Source organism: Anomaloglossus baeobatrachus, chromosome 7, assembly GCF_048569485.1.
Source record: "Anomaloglossus baeobatrachus isolate aAnoBae1 chromosome 7, aAnoBae1.hap1, whole genome shotgun sequence".
Classification (NCBI taxonomy): domain Eukaryota; kingdom Metazoa; phylum Chordata; class Amphibia; order Anura; family Aromobatidae; genus Anomaloglossus; species Anomaloglossus baeobatrachus.
In genome coordinates, this window is record NC_134359.1 from 111,145,305 (window position 1) to 111,170,219 (window position 24,915).

General features: G+C 43.4%; 1 protein-coding gene across 2 annotated transcripts in view; it reads left to right on the forward strand.

Moving 5' to 3' along the window:
* The window catches only part of SATB2 (SATB homeobox 2), a 288,524-nt gene that overhangs the window by 125,760 nt on the left and 137,849 nt on the right, over window positions 1–24,915 (forward strand). For both annotated transcript variants that reach the window (XM_075318964.1, XM_075318965.1), the window contains exons 6-7: window positions 2,021–2,123; window positions 11,544–12,010. In XM_075318964.1, the coding sequence (XP_075175079.1) occupies window positions 2,021–2,123; window positions 11,544–12,010 (570 nt within the window). The remainder of the gene's footprint in view (window positions 1–2,020; window positions 2,124–11,543; window positions 12,011–24,915) is intronic.

The window sequence follows — 24,915 nt, forward strand, 5'->3', positions numbered from 1 at the left end:
GCACACATAGCCAGACTACACATCGGGTAATTAACCCCATGTGTACTCTGGCTAGTAGTGCAGGGAGCCAGCGCTAAGCGGTGTGCGCTGGTAACCAAGGTAAATATCGGGTTGGTTACCCGATATTTACCTTAGTTACCAAGCACAGCATCGCTTCCACGCGTCGCTGCTGGCTGGGGGCTGGTCACTGGTTGCTGGTGAGATCTGCCTGTGTGACAGCTCACCAGCAACCCGTGTAGCGACGCTCCAGCGTTCCCTGCCAGGTCAGGTTGCTGGTGGGATCGCTGGATTGTCGCTTACTGTGACGGTACCTTTAATCTCTGCTAGTCTGCTTGTTAGTCTCCTTGGATCAACTTCTGTGGAGGAGCCAATCACATATATAGGAGCCTCCTATATATGCTAGCTAGATCCTTCCTCCTATGCCAGCTATAGTTTATTTTAGTTGATCTGGGGAAGTGGGTGATTCATCTGGTGTGTCATCTGTTGCTGTGTGCGATTGTGGTGTTAACCCTTGTTGCCTTTTTGTTTCTATCCTCCTGCTCTTCTTTTACTCCTAAAGCGGGCTTTACACGCTACAACAAATCTAACGATGTGTCGGCGGGGCCACGTCGTAAGTGACGCACATCCGGCATCGTTAGTGGTGTTGTAGCGCGTGACAGCTATGTGCGATTGCGATTGAACGTAAAACCGTTCATCGCATACACGTCGTTCATTTCCTTAAAATTGCACGTCGGATTGCTTAATGTTCCCGAGGTACCACACATCGCAGTGTGTGACACCCCGGGAACAATGAACTGATCTTACCTGTGTCCCGCGGCTCCCGCCGGCTATGCGGAAGGAAGGAGGTGGGCGGGATGTTTACGTCCCGCTCTTTTTCGCCCCTTCTCTTCTATTGGCCAGCTGCCATGTGACGTCGCTGTGACGCCGAACGTCCCTCCCTCTCCAGGAAGTGGATGTTCGCCTCCCACATCGAGGTCGTATGGAAGGGTAAGTACGCGTGACGGCAAATAATCGTTTGTGCGACACGGTCAACAAATTGAACGTGCCGCACATACGATGGGGGCAGGTATGATCGCATACGATATCGTATGTGATATCGTAAGTTTTAAAGCAGGCTTTAGTCTCTCTTTGTCTAGTCCTGTGTGTGTACAATGTGCCAGAGTTTTGGTTTTCTCTTGTCTATCATTATCTGTTTACTATCTCAATCCTGCCCTATCCCTCCCTGTGGGGAGAGGGCTATTAGAATAGTATTTTTCAAGACTATAGAAAGGCACTGGACTCCAGCATCTCCACCATTACTAGTAATTTAGAGGTGAGCAATAGCCTAGAGTACCCTAGCGTTAGTGACAGCATGGTAGCCTCCTGTCCCTTGCTATCCGAAAATAACATTGTGACATTTGGTTTTTTTTTGCCTGCAAGAAAACCTGTTGAAACTCTGATGGTAAAAGCTGTTGCAAAGACCAAACTTCAAAAGTGTTTTCACATGTGAGAAATAAATGGACCTCCAGATGAGGCCTAATGCATCTTTGATACATTTGTGAGTTGGCTATGGTGTCCTCAAGCCTATTAAAATGGTAGAAAGCTTACGGTGGCCACTGCAGTGTGTAATCTACCCCTTTATTTACCTTTTTTAATATTACTATTAATATACAGTATCAAGGCAATTTTCTGCACTTATTCCAATATACGTGCTATAAGAAAGAATCTTTCCTTAAGGTGCAACTACTCCCTTTGTATAAAATGATAAGTGAATGTATGAGGTTATGTGTCTCCATAGAAAGTCCGTCTAAGTGGTTGACACTTTTTACTGTTTTGTTCATGGACATTTAATGCGAAGGACATAGGTAGCAAGTTAGACAATTAATTTTGCATGAATCACTATGTTCTGTTCAGCCAGGACATTGCTTTTTTTCATCCAGATGAGAAACAATACTGGCTCATCATTGAATAATCCATCAACCCATCCTCTGTCTGCCAAGGTTTACTTAATATCCTTTTCTTTTTCTGTATTTTCTTCCAGAGCATGATCTCCTCCATTGTTAACAGTACATACTACGCCAATGTGTCGGCTACTAAATGTCATGAATTTGGGAGATGGTATAAGAAGTTCAAGAAGATGAAAGGTAAATTTCTTTATCTTTTTTTTTTCCGTTCCTTAAAGGGGTGGTTCACTACTCTGCAATAGTGGCCACATCCCTGTAAAACTAATAGGGAAGGATTTTTCTAAATACCTTCTTCAGTCAATTCTGCCTCTAAGCGGCGCTATTGTGGACTGCTAATCCACATGAAGTGACCCTCGGGGCTCCGTGATGTCTGAGATCCAGTGATGTCACGTCCACTTCCAGTTGACCCAACATCACCGAGGCTGGCCCCAGTCTTCCTGAGTTACTGGGCTGTGGGCGGTGTTTCACCATTCATCTCAGCCCAGCATCTTGTGCGTGCCCTCTCCGTCGCTGCAGAGTATCGGAAGCAGGAGTGATGCTGGGCTGTAACACTGGGCTGTGGGTAGCGTTTCACCGTTCATCACAGCTCAGCATCTTGTGCGCGCTCTCCTTCATTGCAGAGTGCCAGAAGCAGGAACAATGCTGGGCTGTGACGATGAAATGCTGCCCACAGCCCAATCACTCAGGAAGACTGGACCCGGCCTTGGTGATGTTAGGTCAACTGAAAATTGACCTGACATCACTGGATTCCAGAGGTCACAGAGCCCGGGGGGGAGGGGTCACTTGATTGGAATGAGTGGACTGCAATAGCGCCGTTCACAGGCAGAATTGGCTGAACAAGGTATTTAGAAAAAGCCTCCCCTATCAGTTTTACAGCAATGTGGCCACTATTGCAGAAAAGTGAACCACCCCTTTAAGAATAAAAAAAAAAATTCTCAGACTTTTAATGGTTTGTGCAAAGTTTTGCTGTCATTGAGATGTTTTATTGGACACCTCTAACATTTCACAGCACATCTTCAAAACAAAAACCTTCAAATGAGGTCAAGGATCCAGCAATGTTTTTCAGACATTGTCTATATTTACAATTTAAAGAGACGCTCCTATTGGCTTTCTTATATCACATTGTTTCCTAAGCCCGCTCATGAACATAAGTGAGTGAAGAGGGCCCAAGGTGCTGAATTAGGTAAACAGGATTTGCTTTTAATAGGGTCAAGTGTTTTTGATCTGCATACAAAGATTTAGGATCTTGTAAGAATGCAGGGGGCCATGAGACAAGGTAATATTAGAATTGTTTTAGGAAAATGCATCTCTTTCTAATCTCGTGTGATAGGGAAATAATGGCTACTTTGTAAGCAATGGTCTGTCAGACAAGCCATTGTTGTAGGAAACTGTTATTACCAGGTTATCTGTTTGATTTATATCGGATTATCTAGCTTCAAAGTGCCCCTTTCCATGTTGTCTAGCCTTTCTTATTATCGATGAAGGACAACTGGCGAGTCTAGACAAACATTTTTACTTTTATCTGTGTTGCAGCAGCTCTTTTTTACCCATACTAAATATGTGTATATTAAATTTGTGAAAGTGATCTGATTGGAAAGCACAAAACAGCTCACAGAAGCAATAGTAACTATTCGTGTTTGGATAATGCTTACCGAATACCAGTACTAGTCCCAAAGTACTATTCCTGTATCCATCAAACAAGAAAAATGCTTGGGTTCCCCATTGACTTGCATTAGGTTCATTAATTTGATGAATACCGGAATAATACTTTGGGATTCGTTATGACTAATCCGAACTCGAATAGTTACTATTCACCTATCATTAATAAGGATTAGTTATCCATATACCATATATACTTTTTTCTTGTGAATGCAGAGTACCCATTACAACACCTGTAAAACATAAAATATAGATGTAGCCAAAGAAAAAGCACCAGAAGATATTGTGTATACTTATTCCACATACAAGGGAGAAATATCACCACACTATGACCAGAGCATATATGACCACCACATAGTGACTGAATAGTACAATATGCAACGAAAAATACACGAGAGCTCTTTATATAGTATAGGGAACAGATAATACAGAGATCAACCGTGACATTATACACAGAAGTCCTTTATATAGTATAGGGAACAGATAATACAGATATCACCAGTGACATTATACACAGGGGCTCTTTATATAGTATAGGGAACAGATAATACAGAGATCACAAGTGACATAATACACAGGAGCTCTTTATATAGTATAGGGAATAGATAATACAGAGATCACCAGTGACATTATACACAGGGGTTCTTTATATAGTATAGGGAATAGATAATACAGATATCACCAGTGACATTATACACAGAAGCTCTTTATATAGTATAGAGAACAGATAATACAGATATCACCAGTGACATTATACACAGGGGCTCTTTATATAGTATAGGGAACAGATAATACAGAGATCACCAGTGACATAATACACAGGAGCTCTTTATATAGTATAGGGAACAGATAATACAGAGATCACCAGTGACATTATACACAGGGGCTCTTTATATAGTATAGGGAACAGATAATACAGAGATCACCAGTGACATTATACACAGGGGTTCTTTATATAGTATAGGGAACAGATAATACAGATATCACCAGTGACATTATACACAGAAGCTCTTTATATAGTATAGAGAACAGATAATACAGATATCACCAGTGACATTATACACAGGGGCTCTTTATATAGTATAGGGAACAGATAATACAGAGATCACCAGTGACATAATACACAGGAGTTCTTTATATAGTATAGGGAACAGATAATACAGAGATCACCAGTGACATTATACACAGGGGCTCTTTATATAGTATAGGGAACAGATAATACAGAGATCACCAGTGACATTATACACAGGAGCTCTTTGGCAGTTTGAATTTATTCAGTTGATTCTTTTGTTCCCCACATAGACAGAGGTCAGCTGAATGTCTAACCCTTTTCTGCGGGCGGCCGCAATGAGGAAGGAAGGAGGTGGGCGGGATGTTACATCCCGCTCTTCTCCGCCCCTCCGCTTCTATTGGGCGGCGGTTCGGTGACGCTGCTGTGACGTCGCTGTGATGCTGAACAAACTGCCCCCTTAGAAAGGAGGCGGTTCGCCGGTCACAGCGACGTCGCAGAGCTGGTATGTGCGTGTGACGCTGCTGTAGCGATAATGTTCACTACGGCAGCGATCACACGATATCGCATGTATGATGGGGGCGGGTACTTTCACGCTCGACATCGCTAGCAATTGCTAGCGATGTCGTAGCGTGTAAAGCGACCTTTACTCCAAAGACTACAAAAAATGTTTATGAAAAATTTTAATCACACCCATTTTTCCCCATAAAAACAAAATGAAAAAGTAACTAAACATTTGGTATTGCTGTGTCTATAATAGTCCAATTTATTCAAATATAAAATTATTTAACCAGAACAATAAGATCTGTTAAGAGAAAAACAATTCAAAGGTGAGAATTGCACTTTTTCGGCCACCGCAACACGAAACTAGAATATAATATTTACCCAAAAACGTTATCAATAAAATAATCAGTTTGCCATAAAAAGCAAACCAAGCTCTCATACCAATGACGAAAAACGAAAATATTACAGGTCTTTTCAACATAAATTTGTGAAAAAAAACCATTGATTTCAGACTTTTATTTACTACTTAAGTAACCTACAGTAAGTTATCATACTTCTAGAATATTATTAGAACCAAGAAACTATTGAGTGCATTGCTGCAGCTTGAGGGAGATTTTTGTCTCCATAGCCCAAACTTTGTCAATTCTGCTATGGTGCGCTGTAATGCATAATAAATATATACTTACGATTGCATGAAACACCGGTGCGCTGGCTTTCATCTGCAGATATGGTTGTTGTAGTATGTATTAGAATAATCCTAATTTATAGCAGTCTAGATCCAAATCTATTTAAAGTGTAGGCGGACATCTGGAAAAAATGCATGGGCTGTGATAGCATATGTGTCTAGAGCTATATGTAGAAATATCACATTTCTTGCTTAAGTATAGATGGATATTGCAGATGCTTGAAGTATTTATTAGTTTTACTAATAGAAGGGTGACACCTTTACTAAATAAACTTACAAAAGATTTATCACCAGATTTCACAACACAAACCGCATACACTAAAATAGAGGGTTTAGACCCAGTGAGACTGTTGTACTGACTTTGAACATCAATTTTAGAATAACTGTATAATCTTGATGTTAAATTGCGTATTTTATTGGTTAAGTTATAGAGTAAAGCGGGGTTTACACGCTACGATATTGTTAATGAATTATCGTCGGGGTCACGGTGATTGTGACGCACATCCGGCGTCATTAACGAGATCGCAGCGTGTGACACTTATAAGCGACCTTAAACGATCGCAAAAGTTATCAAAATCGTTTGCCGCAGAGAGGTCGTCCTGAAACAACAAATCGTTTTCTGCTTATTTGTGCTGTTGTTCCTTGTTCTTGCAGCACCACACATCGCTGTGTGTGACACCGCAGGAGCGACGAACATCTCCTTACCTGCCTCCACCGGCAATGAGGAAGGAAGGAGGTGGGCGGGATGTTACGTTCCGCTCATCTCCGCCCCTCCGCTTCTATTGGACGCCTGCCGTGTGACGTCGCTGTGACGCCGAATGAACCGCCCCCTTAGGAAGGAGGCAGTTCGCCGGCCAGAGCAACGTCACAGGGCAGGTAAGTCCATGTGACGGGTGTAAGCGAGGTTGTGCCGCACGGGCAGCGATTTGCCCGTGTAGCCCAACCGACGGGGGCGGGTACGATCGCTTGCGATTTCGCTAGCGAGATCGCAGCGTGTAAAGACCGCTTTAGGCTATGTGCGCACTAGAAAAGTGATTTTTCTCAAGAAAATTTCTTCAGAAACTTCTGGGAGTTGAACTTTACCGCATATGCGGTAAAAACCGCACCAAGACCGCGGGGAAAACGCATGCGGTTTTGCCGCGGTTTTGGTGCGTTTTTGCCTCGTTTTTTCCGCAGGTTGGTCCCTGCGTTTTTTTATGCTGTAACTGCAATGATATATAAATAAGCATGTTGAAAAAGAAAAAAAATAGATAAATGGATAGATAGATAGATAGATTGATTGATAAATTGATATATAGATAGATAGATAATGGATAGAGGGATAGATAGAATGATAGATAGATAGAAGGATAGATAATCAATAGATTGATCTGTCCTTTATCAATCAATAGATAGTCCCTGTGAGGACACTGCAGTTCTCACGGTCGGTAGTGTGTTCACATTACCGACCGTGAGAAATTACCTGTAATTACCTCTCTGTAGTCTCGTTACAAGGCTGCATTCAGTACAGTGTGTCAGTCGTGGCTGGATGCAAGCGTCATGGGACCTGTGTGGATTACGCCGGAGCTGTGTGTTGGGGGCGGTTAATAAAGAGGTGAAAGAGGGGGCTTTTTTGTCATTTATTTAAAATAAAGGGTTTTTCGGTGTGTGCTTATTCACTTTACTTACGAGTTAATCATGTAAGCTGTCTCATAGACGCTGCCATGATTAAGCCTGGACTTAAATGACAGCGATCTGCTGCCATTTAACTCCTTATTACCTGGATTGCCACCGCATCACAGCAATCTGGAAGAGTCGGGGACACTCCGGGACTGCCGCATAATGGATGCAACAGTCCTGGGGTAGCTGCGAGCTGATATTCTCGGCTGCAGGAGGGGGGGCATTAATTCTGGCCCTCGCCCTCCCCAGCCTGAGAATACCAGTCCGCCGCTGTGTGTTTACCCCTGCTGGACGGTAAAAATACAGCGGAGCCCGCGTTTTATTTATTTATTTTTTTTATTTATATATGTACGTTTTGATTTCTATGTGTATTCTATATGTCTGTGTCTGTATGTGATTGCAATATGTGTGTTTACTATATGTCTGTGTCTGATCTGTGTGTTTACTCTCTGCTCCGCTTCCTCTTCCTGTCATAATGACATCACTTCCCTGTAAAACGCAGGCAATGATGAACATTACCACAAGTAAACCGCGGCTATACCGAGGGTATACCGCACATCATTTGCTACCTGCGGTATACCCGCAGTATTTTACGATTACAGTGAATGGAGTGAAATACCGCAGGTACCTGCGGAAAAGAAGTGACATGCACATTTTCTCAAGAAATTTTCTCAAAAAATTCTGCAGAAAGAATGTTCTTGAGAAAAAAACGCAGTGTGCGCACAGCTATTTTTTTCCCCATAGGTTTTGCTGGGAAATCTCTGCAGAAAGGTTACAAACATTTCTCAAGAAATTTCTGCAGCAAAACCGCGGGTAAAACCACGGGTAAAAACGCAGTGTGCGCACAAGGCCTAAGAGAACTTATGAGTATAAGGTGATGTGCGCACACTGAGTATTTGGTGCTGAAATTTTCTGCATCAAATCTGCATCTTCTGACCAAAAAACAGGGGCACGTTTGCCTTGCCTTTTTGCCATGTGTTTTCATAATGAAATTAATGAGTTGAAGGGCTGAAAAACCCAGGGAAAAATGAACCAGCAATTGTTGACATGCTCCAGATTATTTTCTGCGCCAAATCTGCAAGGAAAAAATAAGCAACGTGCTCCTAACACTTCAGAATTCTCATTGACTTTGCTGGCATAAGGATAGAAATGCAGATTTGTGACAAAACTGCACCCAAAAATGCATAAAAAAGCAGTGTGTGTACATGGCCTAAGTCTATTCTTTCTCAGCCCACCCACAATGCCTGACTGACAGCTGCAGCTTGTAGTGAATTGTGAGAGATGTTAGCAGGACGGAGGGACACTGAGGATCTGTCAATTAGGCTAGGTGGGCAGAGACTATGTCAAACTTTAATAAATTATATTATAGGCATTCTTACACGTTTTTTCAAAGCAAATACAGAGTGGTAAGTAGCTCCAATCACATCAGTTTAATTTCTTAAATGCTGCTGCCAAGCAACATGGCAGCATCTAGTAGGCTTCAACATATTGGCTGTCAGTTCTGAATGCAATCGGCACCTCTAACGACACAATCATGAAGAACCGCTTTCTGAAAACCCCCATCTTTGCCAATGTGTGCCCCTGACTGGGCTTCAAAGGAAATGATTAACTTTACCATATTCTGGGTTTAGGAGCAATTGATTGCAGGTACATGTACCTTAAGAGGGTTAATTAAAAGTTTAAAAAAAACATAAAAAAATGACAAAACTAAAATAATGCAATTTTTTTTTTCTGAATGTTTTAACAAAACCATACATATGGTATTATTGAAATCATACTGTCGTGAAGAATCATGTTACCAGGACAGTTTTATTGCACAATGAATGCCGTAAAAATAAAATCCAAAAAAGCAATAAAACAATAGCAGAAATACATTTTTTTCACCCTTTCACAGCACTCGGAATCTTTTCCTCTTTTCCAGTACATTACATGGTAAAATTACAGGTATCATTGAAACTGACAACTTTTCTCCATCCAAAAAAAGCCAGTGTTGACGGAAAAAATAAAAAAGTTATGTCTATTGGAAGCAGATTGGACCTTAAAAATAAACGCATCATAAAGTGTTCCCTCACTGAGACCTCCAGCAATCACCTGTTGTCTGTAGGACTACTTGGCAGTAAACCCCCCTCTAACATTAACCAAATGTAGGCACCGATATGGAGAAGTCATTCTGGCATGTCTGATTTCTTGCTTTGTTCTTTTGGAGATAAGCTGATTTGATAGATGTCTGTTAGCAGCTTTCTCATAGAGAACACAACACCAAATGATAGCTCCTGTGTATAAGAGAGATGGCCAAGATTGCTGTCGACCAAATGACTGGTTGAAGTTTTGTCTGGCTGACAGCCATCTAATGTGTTTGGTGGTTCTTAAGTGTTCAGTTTTTAAAAAAGCTCTAACATCGGGGAAAAAATATTTACCCAGTGTCAATTCAAATTAATGGGTTTTCTATTATAGTTCCTGAAGGGACGCTAACTTACTCACTGCCCCAGCCAGGTCACATCCTCCTCCGCACTCCCCTGTATGTGTGCTTCTGCATCCTTCACCTCCCGAGGCCTGTGCATGCAGCCCAGATCTCCCAGGAGTGCGCTTAGGGTGCGCGCACACTAGTCCTCCTCTTAAAGGGCTGGTGCGCTATTTCTAGGAGATGCCTCTCAGCCTATGACTGAGACGCACTATGTATTTAACGTACCCTCCCATTAGGGTAGATGCCTGTGCAACCACTTTAGTTAGTCAGTATACCAGTCTGCTAGCTAGTTGTTAGATTCCCTTGCTTGTGTCTCATTATCCCTGTGTTTGTCACCTGTACCTATCTTCCCATCCCTATCTGTCCCTGGCATGCCCACAATATTTGTCCATGTTTGTCTGCCTTAGCCATCCCACCTATATCTGCCTGCACCTGTACCTGTGCGTTTACCTGAGTCCATCATGTGTCCTGGTGATCAGCTGCAGAGAGCACAAGAGAGTGGTGTTTTAATGCCGCGCCAATAGATCACTTCAGATGATGTTCAGACCAGTGTTACTTTATTGTTTTCCAGGTCAACGCGTTTCTGGGGCATCTGCCCCCTTCATGTTATCTGTTTCTTTGGTGGTCCTGATGAAGGGGGCAGATGCCCCAGAAACGCGTTGACCTGGAAAACAATAAAGTAACACTGGTCTGAACATCATCTGAAGTGATCTATTGGCGCGGCATTAAAACACCACTCTCTTGTGCTCTCTGTTATCTACCGTTTTGGTGGCTGCAGCCTTGGATTGTGTGATACATGCGATTACAGTAGTTGTGGCTTCTCACAACTACATCTGGTGAGTAGTTTCACTCCCCCACCCCCACCCCTCACATATTGGGGTAAGACCCTATGCGCTTGTTTTTCCACAGCTTTTTCTCCGTGCTGGTGATCAGCTGCCACAGTCCTGGTCGCTGCCCTGGAAGTGGTACCTGGTGTCCGCTTCACGATGGGCACTTAGTTAAGCCCCTCACATTAAAGGGTAAACCTGGGTCCCCTCGGTGACCCAAGAAGGGTCCAATAAACCCGCTTGCTGCCCTTATACAGGCTGGGAGATTTACACCTATGTAATGCAGGACAGGTCCTCCTTTGTTGGAGACATTAATCTAACATTTTTCAAATTGGTTCAGACTACAGCCACCATGCAGGAACTCTGCTTCCCACTTTGTAGGATAATAGGGTTCTTCATATACTGGGGTGTCCATTATGCTATGAATCTAGTATTGAGTCATGAACAAATTAGGTATATCAAGATCTTTTTGTTTTAAACTGGGTAAGCCCTTTAAATATTGTCCAGTGGTAATTATATGACGCAAAGAAGATTCCCAAGCATGAAAGAAAAAGAAAATGGTCATGAACTTCTAAATATTTCAAAAATAAGGGGCATGGCGGTGGCAATTTTTTCTCTCTAATCAATAAAAAATTAGCAGTAGTAATTTATATCGAAAGGACAATCATCGTACCCAACTTACCAGCTGATTTACAAGACCACTGTTTAGCTTAGTGATACAAGGAAGTATCTTATGTGTATTGCTGTGGTGTGATGGGACATCTGTCTTAATAAAGTATTCTCCTTTTTGTAGTTGAACGGGATAATCTAACAGATTACTGCGTGCTCGGTCAACGACCAACACACCTATCGAATATAAACCAGTTGGCAAGCCTAGGAAAAAGCAATGAACAAGCTCCTCACAGCCCACTACATCACAGCACCCCGATTAGAAGTCAAGTACCTGCCCTACAGCCAATAATGAGCCCCGGACTCTTGTCTCCTCAGCTCAGCCCTTCATTGGTACGGCAGCAAATAGCTATGGCACACTTAATAAACCAGCAGATAGCTGTCAGCAGACTTTTAGCTCATCAACATCCTCAGGCCATCAACCAGCAGTTTCTAAATCATCCACCAATTCCCAGACCTGTCAAACCAGTGGAAACCTCCAACTCTTCAGTAGAAGTATCTCCAGACATCTACCAACAAGTCCGAGACGAGCTGAAAAGGGCAAGCGTGTCTCAAGCTGTTTTTGCAAGAGTGGCCTTCAATCGTACACAGGTAAGTGTCACTACTTTACACCAACTTATAAAACTTTATACGAGAATGTCTGTTATTTGTAGAAGTTAAACATGAAGAATTTCACCTTAATGAAGACATGCATGTCCCCTATTTAACACCTGGACACTCAACAATGTACATCCCATTAAAAACTTCCTAGATCTCAATATTGCTCGTTTCCTTCATCAGATCTGCATAGATGGAAATACCCAAGGGAATTTTCATTTCAAGATAAGATGAGACGTTTTAGAAAATTCTAATGTAGGTCATAGGATGTGAAGTGTAATTCAAGAATTAGGAAAGATTTTAATCAAGCTTTTTGGTGCATTTTTCATGATGTATTACTTTTCATGCTGATGGATGTACTGAAAAGCATAGCACTGTACAGTATATAAGCTCAATAAATAGACCATATAGGTTAATCTTTAATGAGTACTTAGGCTAACATTAGAATATGTCACGTATTAATCTTTAAAATATGGATTTTAGATGTTTTTACTTGACATTAAATAGGACCTATGTTATCTGTTTGTATTTTTTAAGCAAATATATGTTCTACATTAATGGCCTAGCTTGATCTGTATACGAGTTTGCTATTAAGTGCCAGCTTTTTCCTTCAATGCTGGAGCTCATCTTCTCCAAGGAGCTGAGCACAGAAGTAAATTACTGAAAAGAAGAAACTGGTCAGGGATGTCTGGTGCCCGCGGCCCCCAACTTGTGAACTATGCAGAGACTATTAAGTAAAAAATGGGAATTAGTACATCTTCTCATCTAAAAATTGAGAACTAAGTAATAATAGCAATCTGATAAAGATTAACTCCTTAACCACTGCGAGCGGTAACATTAAGTCCTAGAGGTTATAGTGTTAATGCCCGCTGACTGCTGCAAGCAGCCCGTGGCGATCAGCGCACATGTCAGCTAATTTGTTCAGCTGACATGAATCGCGTTTCACCCGTGCCTTTTAACCCCTTAAATGGCGCTGGCAATATGTGACAGCGCCATTATAATCGCAATCGCGCTAAAACTTTACTTACAGCCCAACACCGGAAGTCACGCGACGTGATCATGTGGATCCGATGGTTGTCATGGCAGCACAGGGTCATGTGATGACTCCTGTAGCTATCATGAGTCACTTCCTCTTACACACAACTAACTGCCCTGTGTCACAGGAGACCTGATTTGAGCTGTGCTGCTCTGATCATGAGAAATCAACAAGTGATCAGACTGCTGATCCTTATTGCCCCCTATGGGGACTATTAAAAAAAAAAGTAAAAAAAAAAGTTTTGAAAAATTAAAAAAAATGAAAAAAATAATCACCTCCCTTTCGCCCCATTGAAAATGAAAGGGTTAAAAAATAAAAAAATATAAACATATTTAGTATCACCACATTCAGAAATGCCCGATCTATCAAAATATAAAATCAATTAATCCAATTGGTAAATGGCGTAGCGGCAGAAAAATTCCAAACGCAAAAAATTACATTTTTTTTGGTTGCTACAAATTTTGCGCAAAATGCAATAACAGGCGATCGAAACGTAGGAGCTGCGCAAAAAGATACCATTAAAAACGTCAACTCATAATGGAAAAAATAAGCCATTAATGAGCCATAGATCCTGAAAAATAAGAATGCTATGCATAGCTCACAAAAAATGGAGCAAAACGTATGCCACTTTTTTTGGACAAACATCTGATTTTTTTTAACCCCTTAGATAAAAGTAAACCTATACATCTTTAGTGTCTACGAACTCGCACTGACCTGAGGCATCACAGCATCACATCAGTTTTAACGTATAGTGACACGGTGAATAAAATATCTCGAAAACAATAGTGTAATTGCACTTTTTTTTGCTATTTTTCCGCATTTGGAATTTGTTTGCCGTTTCCCAGTACACTATAGTAAAATCTATGATTTAATTTAAAACTACAACTCGTTCCGCAAAAAACGAGCTCTCACATGGCCAGATTCACAGAAAAATAAAAAAGTTATGGCTCTCGGAAGGAAAATGGCGAAAAAAAAACGGAAAGTGCAAAATCGGCTGGTCATGAAGGGGTTAGGAAATTGATTCATAAATGCTTTTTAAGCCAAATTATTAACCTGTTTAGCACCACACGCTATAAATTTACTGACAGTCAGGGTCCTATGGAGAAGGCAAAAGCAGTGTATAGCTGTATAGCATCCTCTGTCTTTCTTTCCCAGTACCTAAGTCACTGCCTCTAGTGGACGCGGCCATCTTGTGCCTCCTGGTACAGGACCAAGTCAGCTATACTAAAGGCTCATGCCATGAAAACTGTATTGTGATGAGAAATTGCAAGTTGAGAATAAAAAAATCATACTGCCCATTTCAACCCATTGTTACTAGTAATCAGTGTATAGTTTTTCAGTAAGGTCAAGTTATCAATTATGCACAGGAGAGGTAATATGTAATAAATCGGTTGGGGTGCAAACACAATGTCAGTCCCATAAAAAAAAAAAGGAGAGGCAATATGCCTGTTCAATGGTCACCCACAGTCCCCCATTCTGGAGATCTCATCGGTCAGGCCGCACCAATCTTGTATTCATAGGCTGTCTTGATAGATTATATACGTGATCTAGCTGGAATAATAATAATATTTAGTCCACAGCGCTTTACATACTGTCCCCATTAGGCCTTAAGGCCGCTTTACACACAGCGACATCGCTAACGAGATATAGCTGGGATCACAGAATTCGTGATGCATATCAGGCCTCGTTAGCGACGTTGTTGCGTGTGACACTTACCAGCGACCGCTAACGATCCGAAGAGTGCCTAAAGTCATTGATCGTTGACACGTCGTTCATTTCCCAAATATCGTTGCTCCTTCTGGACGCAGGTTGTTCATCGTTCCTGAGGCCGTACACATCACTACGTGTGATACCCGGGGAATGACGAACAACAGCGTTCCTGTGTCCTCCGGCAACAAGGTGGGTGTGTCATTCATGCGGCTGCTCTCTGCCCCTCCGCTTCTATTGGTGGGCCGCTGTGTGACGTCGCTGTGATGCTGCACGAACCTCCCCCTTAAAAAAGAGGTTGTTCGCCGGCCACAGCGACGTCGTTAGGAAGGTAAGTTGGTGTGACGCGTATCGGCGATATTGTTCGCCACGGGCAGCGATTTGCCCGTGACGCACAAACGACGGGGGCGGGTGCGATTGCTAGCAACATCGCTAGCGATGTCGCGGCATGTAAAGCGGCCTTAAGATACACGGCATGAAAATCGGAGTGAGTGGAATGCGATAAAACATCACATTCCACTCGAACCAATATTACTCTATGTGCCAGCACCCATGAGCGATTATTTTCTCAGCCCTAATGGGACTGAGAAAACAGTCGCAGAATGCTGCAGGTGCAATGCGATCCTTGTTTCTCTCGCACCCATTCAAGTCTATGGGGCGAGAGAAAAATCTCACTACACTCGCATACACCGGTGTACTGCGAGTGCAGGGCGAGAATGGCAATAGCCGGCTACGGAGGAGAGAGGCAGATGAATCCCTCCCCTCCGCAGCACCGGCCCTCCCTTCCTCAGAGCCAGCCCACCACCCGCTGCTGTGATCCGATCGCATGATCGGACCTCAGTCACAGTGACACTCAGCTCCCGCTGTGCTGCCGGCGTGAGCAGAGTGCCATGCAAGGATCGCAGTAGTCCCCTTGTGGCTCCAGCCTTAGGGTCACAATCGAAATTCCTTATCAGTATATTTTTGAAGTGTGGGAGGAAACCCACGCAAAACACGGCGAGAACATACAAACTCCTTGCAGATGTTGTCCTTGGGGGAGGGGAATATTGAACCTAGGACCCCAGCAAGACTGCAGTGCTAACCACTGAGCAACCGTGCCACCTAATATATTAGTTTTTCTTTAACCTTGCCCTAAATTTAGCCACTTTGTTCTAACAATGAGATGTTATAACTTCTCTTTTGATGGTTTTCACTTATATTTGTGTAACAAAGGTATCACATGGATTCCTATTTTGAATTATTTTTCACATTGGTAAAAAAAACAAACCTGGGGTATAAGAAGCTAATTTATCATCTCTCACTACTACCCGTCTGGTGATCAATTGTTAATGAAACGACACTTTGAGAGAAGAGTGGCAGATATCTGACTAAAAGCCTCTGTCGCGGGCGGAGGAGGGGACGCTGCGCTCTCCCACTGCTCAGGTCCGGCCGCGGCTGCTGCGGCTACGGCTGCTCGGTGGTGGCTCGAGCAGTGGGCCGGATCCCGGGGACTCGAGCGGCGCTCCTTGCCCGTGAGTGAAAAGGGTGGGGATTGGATGGTGGGGATTTGGTTACTGTCCGTGACGCCACCCACGGTTGTGGTGATATTGGTGACACCACCGCTGCTCTGGACGGGGATCCCGGGAGCGATGACAGGGAGCAGCCTGGATGTTAGTTCTCCCCTCCGTGGGTAGGGGGTTGGTTGTCCCGGGGCCCAGTGATGGGGTAGGGATGGATGGCAGGCGGGTTACGGGGCCTGGTGAGGTGCAGGGTCGCGGGGGCAGCGCTGTGCCGCACGGCACGGTGGTACTCACTCAGCCAATGATGAGGACACAGTTCTTGGTAAAACACACAGCTGGATGGACGGGTCCCACAGACGGCTGCGGTGTTGTTTCTCCCGGCAGGTTGATGGTGACTGCCTTTCCCTGCACCTATGTAGTGTAACGGTTCCAATGGGTTCCCACCAGTAACCCGCTCCCCAGCTTGGATGGTTGCTGAAGGAGCCCCTTTTGCCCGCAGGCTCTGGCCCTGGGAACTTTAGCCTTGGCGGTGACTGTGTTTCCCTCTCTCGGTTGGACGGTTGCCTTCTATCGGGACTTGGCTGCTGGGAAACCCAGGAGGTTCCCTTCACTAACGGATTTGGCAAATTCACGGCGACTCCTAGCCTTGCCGGGGTCCGTAAGCCCCTGCCGGATGGTGCTGGCTTCTCTTTGTGTACCGGTACGGTACCGCCGGGCCACCGCCCGTCCACGGTCCTTACGGTCAGCTCCAATAGGCCACTCCTGCAGACGGTCACCACCGTCTGCCAACCTTGCTGATCCGTCCGAGCCACACACCCGGACCAACTTCAGTCTGCTCCTTTACCACTTTCCTTCCTTCCACTTTCCACTCTCAAACTGAGCTGACCTCTTTTCCCGCCTCCAGGACTGTGTACTCCTCGGTGGGCGGGGCCAACCGCCTGGCCCACCCCCCTGGTGTGAACATCAGCCCCTGCAGGAAGGCAACAAGGGTTTTTGTGTGACTTCGGTGTGCCTGACCGGGAGTGTGGGGTGTGTAGGTGTTGTTCTCTGTGGCCCCTGGCTTGTCCAGGGCGCCACACCTCCAGTCACACTAGATAAGTACCAATAACCTGTAATATTATATTTTTCAAGAAAGGCATCTAGGCCTCCTTGAACTTTTTTAGTAAATCTGTAATTACAACATCATTTGGCAGAGAGTTCCAAAGTCTCACTGCTCTTACAGTAAAGATTCACTGTCTGTTATGATGATGAAACCTTCTTTGCTTGTAGAGGATGTCCCCTTGTTGTCATTGTCCACCTAGATATAAAAAGATCATTTGAAAGATCTGTGTACTGATCCACCAAATATTGGGACATTTTAATAAGATTCTCTCTAACATTATAATAGTAATAATAATAAGATCACCCCCTAAAATTTTCTGTCCATGCAGCTAAGTGGGCAAACTCTTTCTATGCGATGTCAGAGTTGGGATGTTTCCTTTCTCCCCCTTGATGTCCTCTCCTCTGTTATTAATATATGAGCTGACTGTGGCCATTAAACGACGATTGGCTCTGTCAGTCAATTCCCGTTCATTTTCACAGACTAACGATATCTATGTACACTGAAGCATCATTAATACAGTCATTCTTTATGAATAGAATATAACGAATAGCGAGCATGCTTGGTATTGCTCCATACTCAGTCGAGTATCAAGGTGCTTAAGACATTCGGTACTGGCTCAAGTATCTTGCGAGTGCACGATATGCTCGCTTTCCCACCCAGCATAGTTTTTGTCTTATATTTTTCTCCTAAAAGGAGGGCTGGGGACAAGAGAGAGAGATTTGGTCCCCGGTAGGGATGAGCGAACCCGAGCTGTAGAGTTTGAAGTTTGCAGCGAAAACGGGTGTCCAGGTCTCGTTCTCAAACATGGACATTTAACAAAAAGTCTGTGTCCAAGTTTGGAGTTTGGGTACTGTTGGTATGTTAATAAAATTTGTTAATGAACAAGCTTGATTCCATGCAGAAGTTGCCTGTATGCTGCGGTGAACAATAATAATAAAATAATAAAAAATTATGTAAGCTCATCCCTATTTTTGATAGTCAGCACAGGGCTGCAACCCTCAGCTGTCTGCTTTTCCTTGGCTGGTTATTAAACACAGAGGGGATTTCATGCGTTTTTTTTTTTTAATCATTTAAATCATTAATTTAAAAAAAACTGCATGGGGTCTCCCTTGTTTTTGATAACCAGCCAAGGTTAAACAGACAATTGGAAGCTGGTATTATTAAGGTGGAAAGGTCCATGGTTATTTGGCCCTTCCCAGCCTAAAAATAGCAGCCTGCAGCTGCCCCAGATGTGGCGCATCCATTAGATGTGCCAATTCTGGCACTTTTCCGTGGTGCGGTAGCAATCGAGTTAATACTTTTGAGGTTGATGTCAGCTGTGAATTGACAGCTGGCATCAAGCCCTGGGGTTAGTAATGTAGAGGCATCTATCAGCCATTCCCCTTACTAACCAGGTAAGTATAGAATTAAAAAAAAACCACACATGCACATATGGGAAAACGTTGTTTTGAATAAACACTCTCCCACACTCCCTCGTTCACCAATTTATTGGATTAAAAAATAACTCAGTTGAGGAATAAAGACTCCCCCCACACTCCATCATTCACCAATTTATTAATAGTAAAGAAAACCATGAAGAGCTGGACAAAGTGCCAGAATTGGCACATTTAATGGATGCACCACTTCTGGGGCGGTTGCAGGCTTCTGTTTTCAGGCTGGGAGGGCTAAATAACCATGAACTTTCCCAACCTGATAATATCAGCCCCCAACTGTCTGTATTACCTTGGACAGTTATCAAAAATAGAGCAGAGCTATATTTTTAAATGATTTATTTCACTAATTTAAAAAACAGCGTGGGATCCCCTCTATTTTTGATAATTAAGGTAGCTAAGGTAAAGCAAAGAGCTGAGGTTCGCAGCCTGCAAATGTTTGCCTTACCTGTGCTGATTATCAAAAATAGTTGGAAACCCATGTCTGATAAGATATATTACAAAGTTGCTTATTTTCATATGATCTACTGATTTAGTAAATAAAAATTAAAATGACAATTACACATTAAGGGAGTTCTAAGAGCCTCATACAGACATACAGGCAGTCACAGCTCCTTCCTTTTTCCTCTTTCGTGTCTCATATCTACCATTTTACACTAGACAGCAAAGCTGAGCAAATTGATTTGTAACAAATTGAATTAATTATGAATCTCTTGAAAAATTTCAACTTGCCAGAAACCAAATGTTTTGAGATACAATTCCCAGGAGTCCAGCAAAATGTCATTATTTTGATGGGGTTAAAATGCTCACCTTTCATTACGCTGTTTCCATCAGTTCTCCCCAGTCTTTTGTTCTCCATTATGGTACTGAGGGCTGTGATCGGCCTGATGTGGTCATGTGGAGCAGGGGTACACATCATGACGTGCGTCACCTCCCCCCATGTAAACAGGCAAGGCCAATTATAGACCTCAAATTGTCCTCGGTACCAGAATGGAGTGACAGAACAACAGAAGATCAGGAAGGTGGTGTGACTGCAATGGCCGAGATGCCAGAAGAACAGGGGAGAAGAGGCTTCTTTTTAATTTTTTTTTCCCCTTTTCTTCCCCTATAACCAATCAGTTATAACTTGGGCCAAATTTATTTGTAACAAATTGAATCTGTCATTTGATTTGATTGATGGGGGAATCAGTGCTATTTCTGGTGAGCGGGGGTTAGCATGTACTCTTTCTTTTCTTAAAAAAGTACACTCAGGCCATACAGCTACATTAAGGCCTCTTTCACACATCTGTGACATAAGTTTTCATACGTACTAGAGACACGGACACGCATATGTCGCGGGCGGAGGGGTCGCGCTCGCCACGCTCGGGTCCAGGGCTTCTGCTCCTGCTGCTCGGTGGCTCGAGTGGTGGACCGGACCCGGGGACTCGAGCAGCGCTCCTCACCCATGAGTGAAAAGGGGATGGTTTCTTTAGGGAGATTGTTCGTGACGCCACCCACGGGATGTGGTGATGATGGCACCACTGCTGCTGGTGACGGGGATCCCGGGAGAGATGGTATGGAGCAGCTAGGATGTTGTCCCCTCCGTGGTTAGAGGGGTTGGTGATCCCGGGGGCCCAGTGGTGTAACGGGGAGGCTGGATGGCTGGGGTGCAGGGACTGCGCGGCGCTGTGCCGGACGGCACTGGTGTACTCACTCAGAGAATCAACGACAGAGTCTCTGGTAAACCAAACGGCCGGATGGATGGGTCCCGCAGCCGGCTACAGTGTTGTTGTGCTCTCCCCGGACGGCTGATGGTGGCTGTCTTTCCCTGCACCTGTTAGAATGTTCTTGACTCCTGTGGTTGCCCACCGGTAGTCCGCTCTCTGGCGTATAGGTGCCGTAGGAGCCCGTTTTGCCCGCAGGCGCTGGACCTTGAATCTCTAGCCTGTGGCAGTGGCTGTATATCCTCTCTGGGTGGACTGTTGCCTTCAATCGGGACTTGGTTGTTAGGAAACCACTGGGGTTCCTGTCACATTCGAATTTGACTATTGACGGCGGCTTCAAACCTGGTCGGGGTCCGATGGCCCTGCCTGTGTGCTTAGCTTCACTCCGTTCCCTGGTCCGGTACCGGCGGGCCGACGCCCGACCCCGGTCCTTACGGCTCTGCAGAGTTCCACCAACTCCTGCAGACGGCCACTACCGTCTGCCAACCTTGCTGTCAGTGCCTGGGCTCCTACCCAGACACCTGAAGTGTTTACTCCTCTCACTTTCACCTCCAAGACTGATCTGACACTTTTCCCGCCTCCAGGCCTGTGAACTCCTCGGTGGGTGGGGCCAACCGCCTGACTCCACCCCACCTGGTGTGAACATCAGACCCTGGAGAGAGGCAACAAGGGTTTTTGTCTGACTGTTGTAACTGCCTAGGGTGGGGAGGTGTTTATGTTGGTATGTATGTGACTACCTGGCTAGTCCAGGGCGTCACACATAGACCCATTAAAATCAATGTGTTTGCGCACACGTCCATGTTTTCACATGGACCATGTGGCCATGTGGAGCATACGTGTGTCTGTGTGCTCCACACGGTGACATCTCTGTTTTCTACCGGCAACACAAGCACACTGATGTGATCAGTGTGACACGTGCCAGAGAAAACACAGGTGACATAAAAAGAAATAATTTTCATACTTACCTGTCTCCAGTGCTGCTGTCTCTGCCTCTGCCTCTGCTTCTGCGCCCGCTCATTATGCCTCATGCATATTCACTGCACTCACCGCAGACCCAGAAGTAATAGCAGCACTGGAGACAGGTAAGTATACCAGCTCATGTTGTCCGTGTGCTATCCGGATGTCACATGGATAACACAGGGACAGCACATGTAAAATACATATACACACACGCCTTCACTACGGACTTTGGAAAACGTTAGTGTTTTGCGCGGACATGTGAAGGAGACCTAAGTTGTATAACTACATTTCACATTATGATTTATTTTTACTTTTTTTTATACTTTATTTTAAATAAACTTGCTCACATATTTACAATATAACTTGTCTATCAGATATCAGTCATGCTGAACACACTTTGAAGTGACAACTAAAGTTTGGAGACCAATAACAGTAAAATATTAACCATAATGCTTGACATAATTAGAGAGGATGTGTTAAACCTTTAGCACTTCATAAAAATAGAAAGTTCCAAAGGAGAAAATAATAATTTAGGCTTTAGCAAAAATGATTGTATTCCGCCTTATTTTTTAATAAGCTGGAATCAGCATTCTGCACTTTTAAGAAATGTATGATTTACACAATCTGCGTGATTTAATGTGATCACAATGCAATGGGTGCTAGAAATGCAACTACAGTCTGAAAATACGTATTTGATATACTGCTGATTTTACAAGTTTTCTCACTTATAAAGAATGGAGAGGTCGGAAATTTTTATCGTAGATACACTTCAACTATTGCAGACAGTATCCCCAAAAAAATCTAGAAAATCACATTGTATGATTTTTAAATAATTAATAGCATTTTTTTTGCATGAAATAAGTATCTGATCACCTACCAACCAGTAAGAATTCTGGCTCTCACAGACCTGTTATTTTTTCTTTAAGAAGCCCTGCTACTCTGCTCTCATTAACTGTACTTATTGCACTTGTTTGAGCTTGTTACCTGTATAAAAGACACCTGTCCATACACTACCAATCACACTCCAACCTCTCCACCATGGCAAAGACCAAAGAGCTGTTAAAGGACACCATGGACAAATTGTAGACCTGCACAGGGCTGGAATGGGCTACAGGACAATGGGCAAGCAGCTTGGTTAGAAGGCAACAACTGTCGGCACAATTATTAGAAAATAGAAGAAACACAAGATGGCTGTTAATCTTACAAGATATTGCGTCATGGGGTAAAGATGATTCTGAAAAAGGTCAGGAATCAGCACCAAACTATATGGGAGAACCTAGTCAATGACCTGAACAGAGCTGGGACCACAGTCTCAAAAATTTCCATTAGTAACACACTGCATATTCATGGATTAAAATCCTGCAGGGCACACAAGGTCCCCATGCTCATGCAAGAATATCAGGCCATTTAAAGTTCACCGATAACAATCTATATGATCCAGAGGAGGCATGAAAGATGGTCATGTGGTCAGATGAGACCAAACTAGAACTTTGTTCGTATCAACTCCACTTGCCGTGTTTGGAGGAAGAAGAAGGATGAGTACAACCCCAAGAACACTGTGCCAGTAGTGAATTATGAAGGTGGAAACATCAAACTTTGGGGGTGCTTTTCTGCAAAGGAAAGAGGACGACTGCACCATATTGAAGGGAGGATGGATGGCGTCATGTATTGCGACATTTTGGCCAGTAAGAGCAATGAATATTAGTTGTGTCTGGGTCTTCCAGCGTGACAATGGCCCGAAACACACAGCCAGGGCAGCTAAGGAGTGGCTCCGTAATATGCATGTCAAGGTCCTGGAGTAGCCTAGCTAGTCTCCAAATCTGAACTCTGTAGAAAATCTTTGTAGGGAGCTGAAACTCAATGTTAATCGGTGACAGCCCCAAAACCTGAAAGATCTAGAGAAGATCTGTATGGAGGAGTGGGCCAAATTCCCTGCTGCAGTGTGTGCAAACCTGGTCAAGAACTACAGGAAACATCTGACCTCTGTAATTGCAGACAAAGGTTTCTGTATCAAATATTAAGTTCTGTTTTTCTATTGTATCAAATACTTATTTCATGCACCAAAATACAAATTAATTATTTAAAAATCATACAATGTGATTTTCTGGATTTTTTTCTAATTCTGTCTGTCACAGTTGAAGTGTACCCATGATAAAAATTACAGACCTCTCAATTCTTTGTAGGTGGGAAAACTTGCAAAATCAGCAGTGTATCAAATACTTATTTTACCTACTGTATTACTGCAACAGATTTACTCTAGAGAAGGACAGAATTTCCCATAGGAACTCTGAGATATAAAAACAGTGTAATGAGAGGAATACATTTATTATCCTATTCAACACAAGATGCAGGCTCATATATTACTAGAAGGGAATTCGTCATCAGGTTTTTGCTGCCCAATCTGAGAGCACCATAATGTAGGGGGTAGAGACCCTGATTCTGGCAATGTATCACTCACTGAGTTGGTGGCTGTAGTTTTGCTAAAATCACAGTTTTAGCTGCTGCAGATCTACCAGTTTTCTGAATAATGGGTTCTGTATAACCCCGCCCACAACACTGATTGGCAGCTTGCTGTATACACTGTGCATAGGCAGAAAGCTACCGAACAGTGGTGGGATTATACAGAGCTCATGAATGTGGTGGACTACATAGAAGCAGGTTTACTAGTCCTCTAGTGATAATTGCCTGATGATAAAACAGTGATTTTATCAAAACTACACTAAGCAGTCCAGTAAGTGACACATCGCTGGAATCAGTGTCTCTGTCTCTATAATATGCTGCTCTCAGATTACCTATCAATAACCTGATGACAGATTCACTTTCAACTGTAAACTAAATAGTTATTGATTTCATAATTATTAGTCAATAAAAGTTGATTAGGTTATTTGTCGTCTAACTGCCTTAAAGTGTACCAACAGCCAGGATTTTCCTATATAAACTAAAGCTAGTGCTATACTGGTACTATCATTCTCATTCTATACATACCTTTAGTTGTGAGATCGGATGTATAGTTTCTGAAATACAGGCAAGTAAAGTTTGTGAAATGCACTGTTATTTGATTGATAGCAGCTACAGAATATCTAATAGACGGGTCGGGTTTTGCTAGTTATTCCCGCCCCTGTCTGCTGCCTGTCGTTCCTCTACCTGTCTCTGTTATTTCAGGGGAGGAAGGCGGGAGGAACAACAGGTGGAGAAAGGACAGGTAGACAGACAGGGGCGGGAATAACTAGCAAAATCTGACCCACCTATTAGATATTCTGTAGCTGCTATCAATCAAATAATTGTGTATTTCACAAACTTTACTTGCCTGTATTTCAGAAAGTATACATCCGATCTCACAACTAAAGGTATGTATAGAATCCGCTTGATAGCGCCAGTATAGCACTGGCTTTAGTTTATATAGGAAAATCCTGGTAGTTGGTCCTCTTTAACCAGTAACACAAGCGTGTGCATTCCATTCAG